Raw genomic sequence first — 16,105 nt, forward strand, 5'->3', positions numbered from 1 at the left:
CCAGCTCTCCGTCCATCCGCTGTCTGTCCACACAGCTCTTCATCCATCTGTCCACCCATCAACCTAACATCCTTCCTTTCTCCTAGCCGTCTATCCACCCCATCCACCCAGCTGACATCATCCATCCCTCCCCCAGTCAATGTCAAGCGCATTCTGACAGTTAAATGGGTGAGGCTAGAGAGTCAGACACCCTATCGGGGAGCATCTAGAGTGTCCTGCCCTGTAGGTGAAGCCTGGGGATTGTTAGTCTGAGACGGAGGATAATCTTCAAACCACTTCTCTGTGATCCCGGGTCACATGCCTGGGTGCATGTTGATATTCCTTCTGTCCGCCGGTCCAGTTCCTCCCTGCCTTCCTCCACCTTCCCTGCCGCACATCTGTGCCAGAGAGAAGCAGCAGCGTGCTGCAGACTGACAGAGTTTTATGATGTCCTTCCTGTGGCTCTAAGCTTGCCTGACGAGACAGCCCCTTGGGAAGAAGTAATTGAGGGCTTTTGTTGAAAAGCCCTTCTCAGCTGGGGAAAAATCAAAGGAGACCGCGAGTCCTTTTTGGCAGAGCGCAGGACCGAGAATGTGAAAGCTGAGTGGCCTTGGGAACTCCTAGAGTGTGGGGACGGAGGCCCCAAGCTGGTCAGTAGAGGGCTGCCTGGCCTCCTCTCACTTCCTTCCCTGTGGTCTCCTCTCCTACACCACTCTGCCTTCTCTGTCCCTGCCCGTGTGTCTGTCTCAAAGTCAGTCTCCCCGAGGAAGAACGTCGGTCACCGTCTTCTAGAGGTGCCCAGCTGGGGACCCAGCCCTGGTGCCAGGCCAACCCTAGGCTGCTGGCCAGTCCGCAGGTGGCAGCCCTGGGCCAGTCAGAGGGATACAGAGCAGCGAGGTTTGGGCTGTGGCAGGTCCCTTGCAAGGCCTTTCTGCTAGAGAACCTTGTACCAGGCATTACCTGGCGTCTAGGGATCCCAGTCATTTTGCCTGTGCCTTTGACAGAGGGCTTGGGCTTCTGAGGCTGGCTGAGTGTGGAAGGAACTGAGTGACTGTGATGTGCCAGGTATATCTCTGTTTTGGGGAGTGCAGGTGCCGCGAGTGGTGGGGACAGGGTAACGTGATGGCCATTTGATGGCCGGCTGGTGAGAGCTGGCAATGTTGTGGCAACAACGTGTGGGTCTCATCAGGGCAGCTGTGTGACACGTGGGTGAGAAGAGAGAGTGACCCTGGGGACACCAGGGGAAGGTGGGCAGGGTCGACTGTTGGGTGTAGGTAGGGAGTGGGGGTGACCCTCCCTGAGGGCAGTACCTGCTGCCCACACCGCCTGGCTCTGTCCCCCAGCTGCCAAGCATCCCGAGGACGTGTGCGGGCCCACGCAGTTCCGCTGTGTCTCCACGAACACGTGTATCCCGGCCAGCTTCCACTGTGACGAGGAGAGCGACTGTCCCGACCGCAGTGATGAATTTGGCTGCAGTGAGCAGGGGCCAGGGTTGGGGGGCGCGAGCCGTGGGCCCTGGGCCCCGGGGTGGGTTCCCGTGGCCCTGTCCATAGTCTCAGCCCTGCTCTCCTCCCCAAACCCCTCCCTTTGCCCTTCACACCCCTCACTCCTGCTCTGGTCTCCCCAGTGCCCCCCCAGGTGGTGACTCCTCCCCAGGAGTCCATCCAGGCTTCCCGGGGCCAGACAGTGACCTTGACCTGCGTGGCCATTGGCGTCCCCACTCCCATCATCAACTGGAGGCTTAACTGGGGCCACATCCCCTCTCATCCCAGGTATGGTTCTGAGCCTGGGGAAGGGCCTGGGAATATGGGGGACGCTGGGCCGGTGGCCCTGGCCTGACCCAACCTGTGTCTCGGGGCCCGCCAGGGTGACCGTGACCAGCGAAGGAGGCCGTGGCACGCTGACCATCCGTGATGTGAAGGAGGCAGACCAGGGGGCCTACACCTGTGAGGCCATGAACGCCCGGGGCATGGTGTTCGGCATTCCTGACGGTGTCCTGGAGCTCATTCCGAAGCGAGGTACGGCCGGTGGGCAGGCGGGCCCTGGGCACGGTGGGAGAGCCAGGGCTGTCTGCTGGTGACCGGCTGCAGCTCGCTCTCGTGCCACCCGGCAGGGCCCTGCCCCGATGGGCACTTCTACCTGGAACACAGCGCCTCCTGCCTGCCCTGCTTCTGTTTTGGGGTCACCAGCGTGTGCCAGAGCAGCCGCCGCTTCCGAGACCAGATCCGGCTGCGCTTTGACCGGCCCGATGACTTCAAGGGTGCGTTGGTGGGCACACAGGTGGGCAGGTGGGGGGGGGGGCGCCAGGCTCCTGAGGGCCTGGAGAGACGGCAGATGGAAGAGCAGCATGGGCCAGCGAATGGGGCTGGGTCCAAGGACAGGCACAGGGTGCTGAAGAAAGGCTGAACCCTGTGAGAACAGCACTTCAGGGGAAACATATTTTAGGAAAAGCCAAGCCCACACTCGATGTCTGCCTGCTTGGGTTATGAAGAGGATGGGCTCTGGAGCCAGATCTCTTGTGTAAATCCTGATGCTCCCTTACTGCCTATGCCCTTGGTCAAGTGGCTGTCTTGTGTCTCCATTCCCTCCTCTACAAAATGGGGATAAAATAAGAACTACCTCCCACATTGTTGGAAGGAGTTAACAGGTTAACATATATAAGCCACTCAGAATAATGCTCAGTCCGTGCTAAGTGCCCAGTATGTACTCCCTGATGTCCTTGTCATCATCCGCAACATCCTCATCCTGAGAGACAGAGAGATGCTAGTGTCCTCAGAGCCAGGCTTTGGCATCTTCTCAGCCTGGGGCTGACCTCCAGCTACATCCGTTACTGTCTGTATGACCCTTGGCTTCTCCAGGCCTGTTTTCCCAAACCTAAAGGCAGGCAGCTGGACTCCATCGTCTCTGGCTCTGAGAGGCAGAACGGCACGGGCCCAGACATCGCATGGACCTGGGTTCAAGCCCCAGCCCCCATTTACTGCCCCACATCAAGCTGCACCCTATCTCAGTTTCTGCATCACAAGGGATTCAATGCCAGGAGGGGACTTAGCTGCCTCCACAGTAAGCACTCGGCTGGTGCTGCGGCCCGACACACAGTCATGGGACAGCCGGTCGTCCTTGCAGGGTCAGGGCCGTTTTTACTCTTTTCAGATGAGGACCCTGAGGTCCTCTGAGAGGCTGTGGGGCTTCCTTCCCTAGGGTGACACAGCTGTTGAGAGGGTGTTTAGAGCTGGACCCTAGGCCTGTGTGATCGGAGTCAGAATGGTCAGGGTAGGCGGGCTTCCAGGCTGAGCAGGTGGCCTGTGCGTGGATGGTGATTAGGATGTGGGGGACCTGAAAACATCCCTGCAAGGGAAGGAGGAAGGCAAGCATGGGGGAGCGTGGCCTGGTCTTCGGGGCTCTGTATGGTCATCCTGCGGATGAAGGTGTGGACTCCTCCATGGTTACAGGGCTTACATTTATGAGGAAGGGGGCTCACACACAGAGGTAGTCGTAGCACAAGGAAGGAATTTCTAAGAGTCAAACGTGTCCAGGGTTGGGAGGGACTGCCTTTGGAGGTAATGAGCCTCCCACGCCTTAGAGCTGTTCATAGCATGTGGCTATTAACATTAAAATTGATCAACTCGGGGCGCCTGGGCGGCTCAGTCGAAGTGTCCGCCTCTTAGTTTTGGCTCAGGTCATGATCTCAGGGTTGTGAGATGGAGCCCCGAGTCGGGCTCCATGCCCAGCAGGGAGTCTGCTTAGATTCTCTCTCTCTCCCTCCCTCTGCCTCTGCCCCTCCCCACCGTGCACGCGGGCTTTCCCTCTCTCTCTCTCTCAAATTAATAAATCTTACACTTGATCTTAGCCAAAAGGCCGAGAAGCGATCAAATTAATAAATCTTAAAAAAACATATTTAATTCACTTTCTCAGCCACATTTTGAGCACCCAGAAGCCACACATGGCTAGTGGCTACCATATTGGAGAGTACAAGAATAGGCCATGTCCATCCTCACAGACATTTTCTTGGATGGTTAGTGCTGCCCTAGAGATCTGGAAGCATGCTGCAGAGAGAATTTCTCCGTGTGTGTGTGTGTGTGTGTGTGTTTGTGTTGCGGGGGCGGGGCGCAGTCGGGCTCGCCAAGCCATCATAATGACAGCAACCCTAAACAGCTGGTTTTGAGCACTTCTTTTGTGCCCTACTCTGTTTTAAGCATTTCCTATCAGTTTGCTCATTTTATCTTCCTAATAACCTTCTGAAGCAAGCCAGTATTACTTCCGTTTTATAGATAAGGAAACTGAGGCCTTTCTTCAGACTCACACAACTGGAGGGTGGTAGAACCAGGACTTGGCATCTGTTCATCAGCCCTGGGTAGCTCTCTACTGCCCCCCAGGGCCGTTCCAAGCCTGACAGTCTGTGGAGCTGTCCTCAAGCAAAAGGCTCTGAGAAGTCCTGCTACAAAGAATCCCCCTGACCTTTTTTTGACCCTGTGGTTCCCAAATGGTTCCCAGCCAGCATTCTACATCACTGGCTTTCCCCAGAGCATGCTTTGGGAAATTCTGCTCCAAAACCATAGGGAAGAAAAAAACTGCTTTTTTTTTTCCCTTTTTTGACTTGGGGAAAGACACTAAAGTTCTCTTTAAGTCACATTTCTCCCAGCACTTTCCCATCTTTCTGGATAGCCGCCTTTCAAGGCGGCTATCTCCGGCAGACATGCTCTGCGGCCCTCACCCCTCCCTCTTGCTGCCCGCAGGCGTGAACGTGACGATGCCCGCGCAGCCCGGCATGCCACCCCTCTCCTCCACCCAGCTGCAGATCGACCCTGCTCTGCAGGAGTTCCAGCTGGTCGACCTGTCCCGACGCTTCCTGGTGCATGACTCTTTCTGGACTCTGCCTGAGCAGTTCCTGGGCAATAAGGTGAGGGACCACCTGCTGCTCTGGATGGGGGGCGGGGGGAGGCCAAGCCCCCTTCCCATGCCCAGAACCTGCCTGGGTGTTCTGCTCCGTCTGAAGCTGGTAGGCAGCAGGCCAGACTCTGCTCTGGAGGAAAGGCGGACACTGGCTTATTCGTTCAGGGGAGGGTGTCTGGCCACCGCGCTCAGATTGGAAGGAATGCTGACTCAGCCTTTAGAAAGGGGCTCCTCAGCCATTCCCCCCACACCTGAGATGGGGTCGGTGCTCCTCCTCTGGCCTCCCTGGGCAACTTTTATTCTACCCCCATATCAGACTGAGTACCACCAAGGCAGAGCCAAGTCCCACCCATCTCTGCTTGCCTGTGCCCAGCTCTGTGTCGGGCACACAATGAGTGCCAGGCACGCAGAGGGAAGGAGGAAGGGCCGAGTGAACACAGAGCAGGCATCAGGTCATGCCCCGGCTTCCCTGCCCCGATCTGCCCTGTCTCGGCCAGGTGGACTCCTATGGTGGCTCCCTGCGCTACAAGGTGCGCTACGAGCTGGCCCGGGGCATGCTGGAGCCAGTGCAGCGGCCGGATGTGGTCCTCGTGGGCGCCGGATATCGCCTTCTCTCCCGAGGGCACGTGCCCACCCAGCCTGGCACCCTGAACCAGCGCCAGGTTCAGTTCTCCGAGGTAGGCGCTGCCTGAGCCCTCAGGGCTGGGGGGAAGGGGCTACAGGCTGGGCAGGTGCTAACGTGTGATGCCTCCACACACCTTTGTTCGTATCCAGGAGCACTGGGTCCACGAGTCCGGCCGGCCGGTGCAGCGGGCTGAGATGCTGCAGGTGCTGCAGAGCCTGGAGGCTGTGCTCATCCAAACGGTGTACAACGCCAAGATGGCCAGCGTGGGACTGAGTGACATTGCCATGGACACCACTGTCACCCACGCCACCAGCCACGGCCAGGCCCACAGCGTGGAGGAGTGCAGGTGCCTGACCTGGCAGGGCTCAGAACCACAGAGTCCGCGGCAAGGATAAGGGAGAAACAGCAGGGCCTCACGGTTCCTGTAACCACTGTCTTCGTCCTGCCCCCACAGATGCCCCATTGGCTATTCCGGCTTATCCTGCGAGAGCTGTGATGCCCATTTCACCCGGGTGCCGGGTGGGCCCTACCTGGGCACCTGCTCTGGCTGCAACTGTAATGGGCATGCCAGCTCTTGTGACCCTGTGTATGGCCACTGCCTGGTGAGTAGTGCCAGCTGGCATTTGAACACTGGCTAGGGGCAGGGGGCACAGACAGGGTGGGAGGCCCAGGCTGAAGCCTCTTTGTGCCCGCAAGCTTAGCATGAGCCTCTAGAATGACTGTCGTGGCTGCTAGATAAACTGTCATGACCTCTGGATGCATTAACAGAGATATAACGTCCAGATAAGGGAGGTGAAGGTCCTGTTCTCTTCCACCCTGGTCAGAACAGTCCTGGAGAGTACTGTGTTAAGGATGGTCCTTAGCAAGGCAGCCCTAAGGGGAAGAAGCCTGGAAATCATATGTATTTCTAAGGAATAGTGGAGGGGGCTGGGATTATGGAGCTGACCGAAGGCAAGGCTCAAGGAGGGAAAGCTACCACCTTCAAATTCCTCAAGAGCTGCGTAGAGTAAGAAGAAACAGATTCCAGAGGGATGAAATGGCCAGTGGGTACAGGTTAGAAGAGGGAGGCGGGTTTAGGTCAGTATAAAGCAGGTATGTAGAACCTTCTGTGGAACAGGCTGCCCATGTGAAGTGCCGAATTCCCCATCAAGATGCAGCTGGATGCTCCCCTGTCTGCAGAGCTGTGGAGTAATTCCAGCATGATAGAGGAGGCTGGGCCAGCCGCAAAGGGCCACACTCAGAATGCAGTGTGGCCCTACACTGGGGGCGGAGGCCTGCTCTGTAGGACCTGAACCCCTCCATCCCCTTCCTCCCAGAATTGCCAGCACAACACGGAGGGGCCACAGTGCAACAAATGCAAGGCTGGCTTCTTTGGGGACGCCACCAAGGCCACAGCCACTGCCTGCCGGCCCTGCCCTTGCCCATACATTGACGCCTCCCGCAGGTCAGAACCAGCCCGGGATGGGGCAGCAATGCTGGGGAGAGAGGGCAGTACAGCAGGCTAGGGGCAGACTCTGGGCAGGGAGGTGGCAGACCCGGATTCAAATCCTAACCTGGTCACTAAATTGTTCCGTGCCCCTTGACCTCTCTGAGCCTCAGCTTCCTTCCCCATCTAATGGGCCCATCTGTCTTTCTAGTGTTGCTGTGAGGCTGCAGATCAAGAATAGGTGGGCAGGTGCTCAGTCAGTAAAGCATGCGACTCTTGATCTCAGGGCTGTAAGTTCGAGCCCCACGTTGGGTGTAGAGATGACTTAAAAATAAAAAAAGGATAGGTGGGCAAAGAGACGGCATCACGCCTCATGACATATTGTGCCATGTGGGCAACAATCACTTCCCAGGGTGGGAGTGTAAACCCCGGCCTGGCCCATCACTGCAGCCCTGCCCCCTCTCCTGCCACTTGACACCCACAGATTCTCAGACACCTGCTTCCTGGACACGGATGGCCAAGCCACATGTGATGCATGTGCCCCAGGCTACACAGGCCGTCGCTGTGAGAGGTAAGGGAGAGCCGGTGGGGACCGCAGGGAGAGAGCTGTACTGGGTGGGGACACGGAAGCGCTGCTGACGACCCTCCCTCTCTCCCCCAGCTGTGCCCCGGGATATGAGGGCAATCCCATCCAGCCCGGCGGGAAGTGCAGGCCCACCAGTGAGTATCACAGCCGCCATCCCCTGGCACCTCCCCAGGCTGCCCACCGGGGCTCCAGTCCTGGAGCCCTGCCCTAACCCCGTGATCCTTGGGGAACCATCCCATTCTGCCACCAGTCTGGCCAGACTGACTCTATCCCATTCCCGCCTGCCTTGCCAACACCCACTTTGTGCTTCCAGACCAGGAGATTGTGCGCTGTGACGAGCGAGGCAGCATGGGGACCTCTGGGGAGGCCTGTCGCTGTAAGGTACGCATGCCCTCCCCTCCCCCACCCCAGGGGCCTCCGGCGGGCATGCAGCTGGGAGAGGGAGGAAGGAGGCTCAACCTTCTCCATAGCCCCTTGGCTGGTGGGTGACAGCTTAGCTAGAGGCTGCTGAGCCTGGCTGGCTAGTCTTCCTTCCCCTCTTGAGAGGTGGTCTGGCATCGGGAAGGAGCCTTGGCTGGGGAGTCAGGTAACCTGGGCTGAAGTCCCAGATCCTTTGCCAGTCATTCTTCGTGTGATTGACTGCTGTATCTGTATTCTATCTTCGCTTTTACATCCTCACGCTGACGTGATCTTATGGGTATTAGCATCCCCAATTTACAGATGAGCAACGGAGGCTCAGAGGAGGGACATCATTTGCATTAAGAGTGGAAGACTCGAGTGTCAGTGGAGAAAAGAACTGGGCAAATTTTGGAGTTAAGCGCTCCTGATCTTAAATCCCAGAGTGGATTAGCAACCCGAGGGGCCTGGTGTAAATCATTTCCCATCCCTGAGCCTCCATTTTCTCATGTGGAGCATGGAGGTATCACATATTTCTTGGTACTCAGAAGAATTAAATGAGCTGGTGGCCAAACAGAAACCAGCACAGTGCAAGAAACACTCTACATAAAGAGTAGCAGTAACTTTTAACCAAATGGCTGCATTTCAAATCTGTGCGGGTTTGTGAGCCCCCTACCAGCCAAAGCGAAAAGGGGGAAAAGAGTGGTTGCTTAAGCTCCCCTTAATTGGGAACCACTGTTCACATGGTGGCAGCCCTGCTCACAGGTGCTCTTTCCGTGGCTTTTCCGGCCTTGGGTCCCCATCTAGAGGGTGGGCAGATGAAGCCGGAAGCTCCAGGCAGCCCCTCCCGTGGGCCGTCCTGCAGCTTCCAGCTCTGTGCCTGCAGAACAACGTGGTGGGGCGTCTGTGCAACGAGTGTGCGGCTGGCTCTTTCCACCTGAGCGCCCGCAACCCTGACGGCTGCCTGAAGTGCTTCTGCATGGGCGTCAGCCGCCAGTGCACCAGCTCGTCCTGGAGCCGTGCCCAGGTACCTGCGTGGGGGGGCGGGGAGACAGCGGGCGGCGGGGGGGGGGGGTGGCGCTGAGCCCAGGGCCCACCGCGTGCCAGGCCCAGCCCCCAGTCCCCATGCCAGCCTCCTCTCCCCCTCCCAGGTGCACGGGGCTTCTGAGGAGCCGGGACAGTTCAGCCTGACCAACGTCGCGGGCACCCACACCACCAGCGAGGGCATATCCTCACCCACGCCCGGGGAGCTGGTCTTCTCCTCCTTCCACAGCCTCCTGGCCGGACCCTACTTCTGGAGCCTCCCCTCACGCTTTCGCGGGGACAAGGTGGGCAGGGGGGCTGGGAAAAGGAATCCTGGGCGGCAGGGACGGCACAGGCAGGCAGAGGCTCGGAAGCAAGAGTGTCAGCGTGCCTTCGGAGCAAAGGGGGAAGGCATGGCCGGAGCAGTGGCGGGGCCTCCGCTGAGCACCCGTCCACCCTGGGTCCCAGGTGACCTCGTACGGAGGAGAGCTGCGCTTCACGTTGACCCAGAGGCCCCAGCCCGGCTCCACACCCCTGCACGGGCAGCCCCTGGTTGTCCTGCAGGGCAATGGCATTGTCTTAGAGCATCACACTTCCCAGGAGCCCAGCCCCGGCCAGCGCAGCACCTACACGGTGCCCTTCCGGGAGGTGAGCCACCCTGCCTGCAGCCTGGCGTGGGGCGTGGGGCGGGCCCCTGCCTCTCTCACCCAGGGGCGTCAGTAGCCTGCGATGTCAGGGCTTGGAGGCACACGTGTCCTCTTTTTGGCAGCAAGCATGGCAACGGCCTGATGGGCAGCCGGCCACGCGAGAGCACCTGCTGATGGCACTGGCGGGCATCGACACCCTCCTGATCCAGGCGTCCTTCAGCCAGCGGCCAGCTGAGAGCAGGTGTCTGGGGCCAGGGCAGGAGGACACAGGGGCTCAGGGCCATGGTTCCAGTCTCGGCAGCGTGTTGCAGTGTGGCCAGACCACCAGCTCTCCCACATGCAGGCTGTGGGGCCTTTCGTGCCTCACTTTCCCCATCTGTAAGATGGAGATCATGGGGCTGGGCTGAGGTTGGGTTCCCTAGGAGCAAAGCCTGAGATGGGGATTGGGGAGCACAGGATTCACAGCGAGAACATGGGAGGGAGGGAGAGAGAAGGACAGATGGACGAAGGAAGTGGAAGTGGCCAGGCAAGGAAGCGGTTTCAGATAAAGACTAGCCTCAGGCTCACCCCACAAGGAGCTCTGCAGAGGCATTCTGCTTCAAGGCAGAGGGGCTTCTGTATCCTAGGTCAGGCTGTCATTGGTCACCCCGGGAGAGCAGGTGGTATGTTCTGTCCAGGAAAGGAAGGCTCATTCTCTGGAAAGAGTTGCAGATGTAAGCCATTTACCATGACCCTCGCAGCGGCTGGGGCATGGACATCCAGCTGGGGAGCCAGACGGGGCCCCAACACCACAGCGGGGCTTTTGGGAAGATTAGCGACGTAATTGCATGCAGAACTCCAGAGATGCCTGGCACGGAATGTGTGCTCATTCGGGGTGGGTCTTGTCATTCCCAGGGTCTCTGGTATCAGCATGGACGTGGCTGTGCCTGAGGACACCGGCCAGGACCCTGCGCTCGAAGTGGAGCAGTGCACCTGCCCACCCGGGTACCGTGGCCCATCCTGCCAGGTGAGCCCTGGGCTCCACCCACCTGTCCACCAGCAACCTCCTTGGTGCTTCCAGGCTCCTCCCCCTTCAGCTCTCCCGTCCTTCCCAGGCCCACCCCAGCCCCACCATCCAGTGGGCACTGCCCTGAACAGGCCCTGCCCAGGAGGGCCCGACCACTGCCCCATCTTCTTGCCCCCAGGACTGTGACACAGGCTACACACGCATGCCCAGTGGACTCTACCTGGGCACCTGTGAACGTTGCAGCTGCCATGGCCATACCGAAGTCTGTGAGCCTGAAACAGGTGCCTGCCAGGTGAGTCTCGCCCTCCTTCCCTCCTGCCTGGGGATCAGTGGCCTCCAGGGCTGCCAGCACCAACCTCTGCCCCCTCCAGGGCTGCCAACACCACACGGAGGGCCCTCAGTGTGAGCAGTGCCAGCCCGGATACTACGGGGATGCTCAGCAGGGGACACCGCAGGACTGCCAGCCATGCCCATGCTATGGAACCCCCGCCGGCGGCCAGTACGTCCTGTACCTGCCCTTTCCTGAAATATCCCCTGCGCCCTTCCAGACTCCCTTCTTCCCAGGCCCTTCTGAGAAGCAGTGGTTAAATCCTGGCCTTGCCGCCGCCTCACTGTGTCACTTTGTATAAGATACGCTTCCCTTTTTTATTTTTTTTTTATTTTTTATTTTATTTATTTATTTTTTTTAAGATTTTATTTATTTGAGACAGAGAGAATGAGAGAGAGAGCGCACATGAGAGGGGGAGGGTCAGAGGCAGAAGCAGGCTCCCCGCCGAGCAGGGACCCCGATGCGGGACTCGATCCAGGGACTCCAGGATCATGACCTGAGCCGAAGGCAGTCGCTTAACCAACTGAGCCACCCAGGCACCCACGCTTCCCTTTTTTAAAAAAAATAGAGTAAAATAAGATACGCTTCCCTCTCTGGGCCTCCACTTCCTCATCTGTGAAATGGAGAGAATAAGACACCCCACCTTGGCCACTTGTGTGAGAATTGAATGAGGGCTCTGAGCACAGTGCCTGGAACATTGCTCGCTTGCCCACTCTTCCTCTCCCTCCTCCCCCGGACCTAAAGGAAGGGCTGCTGACCTTCTAACTAGAACTTTGCCCCCCACCGACAGGGCTACCCATACTTGCTTTCTGGACACTGACGGCCACCCCACCTGTGATGCGTGCTCCCCAGGCCACAGTGGGCGTCACTGCGAGAGGTAAGGCAGGCGGCGGGCAAGGTGGGGAGTGTGCAGGAGGACCTGCCCCAGAAGCCTCCCACTCTCCCCTTACGCAGGTCCCCAGAAGACACTCAGCTCTCCTCCCTGAGAGCCTGAATCCTCAGAGATCTAGGCCTGCGGTTCACCTCCAACCGCCAGCACCCCCTGCCCCAGTGAGGGCAGGGACTCCCCAGAAAACCCCTCATTCTTGCTAAAGGTCCTAGGTTCAAGGCCCGATCATGCTCGCTCACCGGTTCTGTAGCCTCAGGCCTGTCTCTGCTCTTCTTCTCCCACCTGTCCTCCTATCTGTAAAATGGGCGAGTTAGGCTGATTGGTTCCTTCCCACACTGTGAGGCCTGGTTCCAGTCTGAGTCTGATACAGGGCCCCCAGCACAGTCCTGGGCTCACAGCAGGCTCACCAGGATTCTGTGGTTCTGCCCGCCCTTCATCCAGTGCTTTCTCCTTAGGTGTGCCCCAGGTTACTATGGCAACCCCAGCCAGGGCCAGCCATGCCGAAGTGAGTAGGGTTGGGGAAGCTTTTGGGGTCGGGCTACCCTTTCTCCCCCAGGGGTGGAGCCAGGGCAGACCTTAGTTCTCCTTCAGCCTGCAGCAAGTGACTTTAACCTTTCTGAGCCTCAGCTTCTTTATCTGTAAAATGGGTATGGTAAAAAAACCTCACCCACTCCAGAGAGCTGCTATGAATAGATGTAATGCCTACGTAGAGTAGGTGTTCAGAAATAAACACTCCCTCTCTCGGTGGTGAGTTCGATGCCCGGAGGGTGGTGGAAGTGAGGGTGCTTGGAGGCGGGTTTGGGGTTCCAGCTGTGGCTTCCCTCCGCCTCAGGAGACGGCCAACTGCCAGAGCCCATCGGCTGTGGCTGTGACCCCCAGGGCAGCATCAGCAGCCAGTGTGACGCTGCCGGCCAGTGCCATTGCAAGGTTAGTCCAAACCCCTGCTCTCTAGGAGGCCCCGCACGGCCGCCGTGGTGGTCGCCCTGGCGTTCCCTCTCACTGCACCCTTGGGGCTGTCCCTGAGCCCCCACCACCCTTCCCCAGAGGCCCCATTGCTGCCCCGCTGCCCGGGTCCTGTGGGAAATCAGGCAGCAGCTGACGGGAGCCAGGCCTAGGCCTGGGGGGCTGCGGGGGCTCCCCCGGAACTGCTGGACGTGGCCGGGAGGCTGCCTGAGGTGCAAGAGCTCCCCACCCCCACAGCCCCCCACACCCACCCTTCCGTCCGTCCTCTCAGGCCCAGGTGGAAGGCCTCACGTGCAGTCACTGCCGGCCCCACCACTTCTTCCTGAGCGCCAGCAACCCCGACGGCTGCCTGCCCTGCTTCTGCATGGGCGTCACCCAGCAGTGCGCCAGCTCGTCCTATGCCCGCCGCCCGGTAAGTGCACGTGCGCCGCCCCTCTCCGCGCCCCCACTGGGGCCGGTCGCGAAGCTGGCCCAGTGGCGTCCCTTCGGCCTATGAGGACACCCATCCCCATGCCCCCGGACGGCCCTGTAAGCACAGATCCCAGCGACCCTCGCCCCTACCCTAATACCCTGCCTACGACTCCAGTATCGCTGTGTCGGCACTGAGCCCGGCACCCCTCTCTTCTCCCCGGTGGCCTCCCCATTCCCGTTACTTCTGTCCTTGCCCCGCTCTCAGCAACCCCCCATGCCCCACCCTGACGCCTTCCCCTGCCCCTCCCCCACCAAGGTGCCCGCCCCCCGGGCCCAGGCTGACACCCCGTCCTCTCTCTGCTGCCAGATCTCCACCCGCTTTGCCCCTGGGGACTTCCAAGGCTTTGCCCTGGTGAACCCGCAGCGAAACAGCCGCCTGACAGGAGGCTTCACCGTGGAACCTGTGCCCGAGGGCTCCCAGCTCTCCTTTGGGAACTTCGCCCAGCTCGGCCACGAGTCCTTCTACTGGCAGCTGCCGGAGGTGTACCAGGGAGACAAGGTGTGATCCCCTGCCCCAGCCGCCGGTTCTGAGCTGGCCCCCGCTGAGGCCAGCGGCCAGGGGGGACTCGGTCGCAAGTTGACCTCAGAGCAGGCGTCGGCCACGTGGCGGTTCGGCGTGTGGCCTTTGGGGTCAGACAGGCCTTGGTGTAAACCCAGCTCTGCCACTGACCCGCTGATTGCCTTTTGATAAACCCCAGCTCCAGGGCGGCTGGGAGCATGAGAGATCGTGCCTGGCACACAAGAAGTGCCCTCCTGTCGATGGTTATTAGCTTTCGTGCAACAGATAGGTCTTGGGCGAGGCCCTGGAGACCCGGGGACAAATGAGACAGCACAGTTTCAATTTCCCGCATTTGTTCCCTCCACCTTCCCTCATCGAGGCTGTTGGCTCTGTGCTCGGCGCTGGGCGTGATCCTAATTCTGATGAGAGGTCGTATTTCTTGAGCTCTCACTGCTCCAGGCGCTGCTCTAAGTGCTTATATGTGTCGTAAATCACCACTCCTGCCCCCTGTCCTGTGAGGAAAGGAAGGGGACACCCAGAAGGTGGTATGCTGGCATTCAGAGCCAGGTCAGAGGCTGACTTGGATACTCCACCGGCCAGAGATGAGCTGTGGTTTGTGGTGATGGTGGTGGGGATGCAGGGTCCTAGAGGCAGACTCCAGAGCAGCCGGCCCGGATGTGCTCATCAGGCAGTCTGTGCCACCTGGTGGTACCCAGGGAAAGATGGTCTGGGTACAGGAGGCCCCTGCTGGCCGAGGTCAGCGCTCTAGATGTGTCCCCTCTCCCAGGATCCCAGGGACACAGAAGGGGCAATTCCCAAACTGCCCTGTCCTTCCTGGGACAGACCCACGTACCCCAGCCTCCTCCCAAGGCTGATCTTCTAGTCCCTTCTCCCTCTCTGGTTCCTCCCGTCCTGGCTTCCCCGTCTGCCTCTCTCCTGCCCTGGCCTGCAGTTCACAGATCTCTCTCTCTGACTCCCTCTCTTGGCGTTTCCCTGCGCCCCACAGAGGGAGGCATATTTTGCACAGATGCGCCGGGCTCACCAGGTAGGCCAGTGATCTGAGTGGTGTGAAATGGATATGACACGGTCACAGTGTTTTTGGATGCTGTCAGTCCCGCATGGGGAAATGCCCGGGCTCCAAGGAAGCATGGATCTGCATGAACCCAGGCAGTGCCCGATGGCCCCACAGTCAGGGCACCGGTGTGCCCCAGCCCTGCGGTGCCAGGAATTAGAGCTAGGAGGGTGTGCACCCCATCTGCTCTGTGGTCGGGTCCTGGTGCCTGCTGGCTGTGGCCAGAGTGGTGGCAGGGAAGCTAACTCGATGCCAAACCACATGACTATCCCTTGCCCACCAGGTTACCCTAGCACTGCCTCCCAGCAATCTCCATTAACCCTCCGTGTGCATATGCCCCCTCGGTAGCCTGGAGTTAACCCCCGCGTGCCAGCCTGGAGAGGGGAGTCTGCATCTTCCTCCCCAGTCAGTGTGGGCCTTTCTGGGGGCTCCCCGGGGCTCTGACGCTGGGGCCCGGGGAGGTCTGAGCTGGCCTGTGCCCTCCACCCATCAGAACCGCACGTCCCTCTTAGAGGAGCAGTTGCGGATGGCTGTGACAGCTGGGAGGACCATGGGGCCTCCAGAGAGCAGGGGCCGGGCCCAGCGGCTATCACAGGTAACTCAGGGCCTGGCCGGGACAGGCTGTGTCTGGGGCCCCGTGCAGACCAGAGAGTATAGTTCAAGCAAGAGCCTTGAACTGAGGCCCTGGCCTTCCTGAGCCATTTGCCCCCATCCCAGGCCCCAGCCTAATGCCCAGGCCACTCTAGTGTTGCCCTTGGGAAACATCCCAGAGCTGTGAATGGCTTGGGCTGGTGCCATGGGCGTGGGTGGTAAGTGAGGCCCAAGGAGCGGCCTCCCCAACCACAAAGGCCTCTTGGGCCGCCTCCAGCCACTCTGGCCTGAGCTGGACAGAGCCATCTGCCTGTGTCTTGCCAGGGGGCATCCTCGGCATGGGCTTCTCCCCACAGTCACCTGGGCCCATCCCAGGATGTCCCCCGCCAGGTTCATAAGGAGCAAGAGGACATCAGGAACAAGGACCAGAAGGCCAGACACTTGTAAACAGTTAGCACAGAAGTAGGGGGCTCACTGGGCCTGGTGCGGCCTGACGGGAGGCAAGACGTCATGGTGTCCTTTCTGCCCCTCTCTGCTCCTTTCCTCTGTCCTCCCTCTCCCGGCCCCCCAGGTGGATGAGGCCCAGAGGCGGATGGATGCCGAGATCTGGCAGCTCCTTTCCAGCTTTGCTGCCCACCCCCAGCCCCCAGCCCCGGGGCTCTTGCCCCATCCCGAGCCTGCAGCTGTTCTGCAAGTAGCTCCACTTTCCTCCTC

At 59.7% G+C, this 16,105-nt stretch overlaps 1 protein-coding gene across 2 annotated transcripts in view; it reads left to right on the plus strand.

Annotated features, from left to right (window-relative positions):
* The window catches only part of HSPG2 (heparan sulfate proteoglycan 2), a 99,617-nt gene that overhangs the window by 44,557 nt on the left and 38,955 nt on the right, over positions 1-16,105 (plus strand). For both annotated transcript variants that reach the window (XM_035019565.1, XM_035019564.1), the window contains 24 exons: positions 1,323-1,454; positions 1,607-1,751; positions 1,846-1,997; positions 2,093-2,239; positions 4,713-4,876; positions 5,367-5,546; positions 5,644-5,840; positions 5,949-6,096; positions 6,811-6,938; positions 7,405-7,491; positions 7,582-7,640; positions 7,820-7,887; positions 8,789-8,929; positions 9,054-9,230; positions 9,394-9,573; positions 9,695-9,813; positions 10,467-10,578; positions 10,757-10,870; positions 10,950-11,077; positions 11,697-11,783; positions 12,251-12,300; positions 12,628-12,722; positions 13,030-13,170; positions 13,537-13,728. In XM_035019565.1, the coding sequence (XP_034875456.1) occupies positions 1,323-1,454; positions 1,607-1,751; positions 1,846-1,997; positions 2,093-2,239; positions 4,713-4,876; positions 5,367-5,546; positions 5,644-5,840; positions 5,949-6,096; positions 6,811-6,938; positions 7,405-7,491; positions 7,582-7,640; positions 7,820-7,887; positions 8,789-8,929; positions 9,054-9,230; positions 9,394-9,573; positions 9,695-9,813; positions 10,467-10,578; positions 10,757-10,870; positions 10,950-11,077; positions 11,697-11,783; positions 12,251-12,300; positions 12,628-12,722; positions 13,030-13,170; positions 13,537-13,728 (3,143 nt within the window). The remainder of the gene's footprint in view (positions 1-1,322; positions 1,455-1,606; positions 1,752-1,845; positions 1,998-2,092; positions 2,240-4,712; positions 4,877-5,366; positions 5,547-5,643; positions 5,841-5,948; positions 6,097-6,810; positions 6,939-7,404; positions 7,492-7,581; positions 7,641-7,819; positions 7,888-8,788; positions 8,930-9,053; positions 9,231-9,393; positions 9,574-9,694; positions 9,814-10,466; positions 10,579-10,756; positions 10,871-10,949; positions 11,078-11,696; positions 11,784-12,250; positions 12,301-12,627; positions 12,723-13,029; positions 13,171-13,536; positions 13,729-16,105) is intronic.

The sequence above is a fragment of the Mirounga leonina genome, unplaced genomic scaffold (genome assembly GCF_011800145.1).
Source record: "Mirounga leonina isolate KUSES-001 unplaced genomic scaffold, KU_Mleo_1.0 Mir_173, whole genome shotgun sequence".
NCBI classification, from domain to species: Eukaryota; Metazoa; Chordata; class Mammalia; order Carnivora; family Phocidae; genus Mirounga; species Mirounga leonina.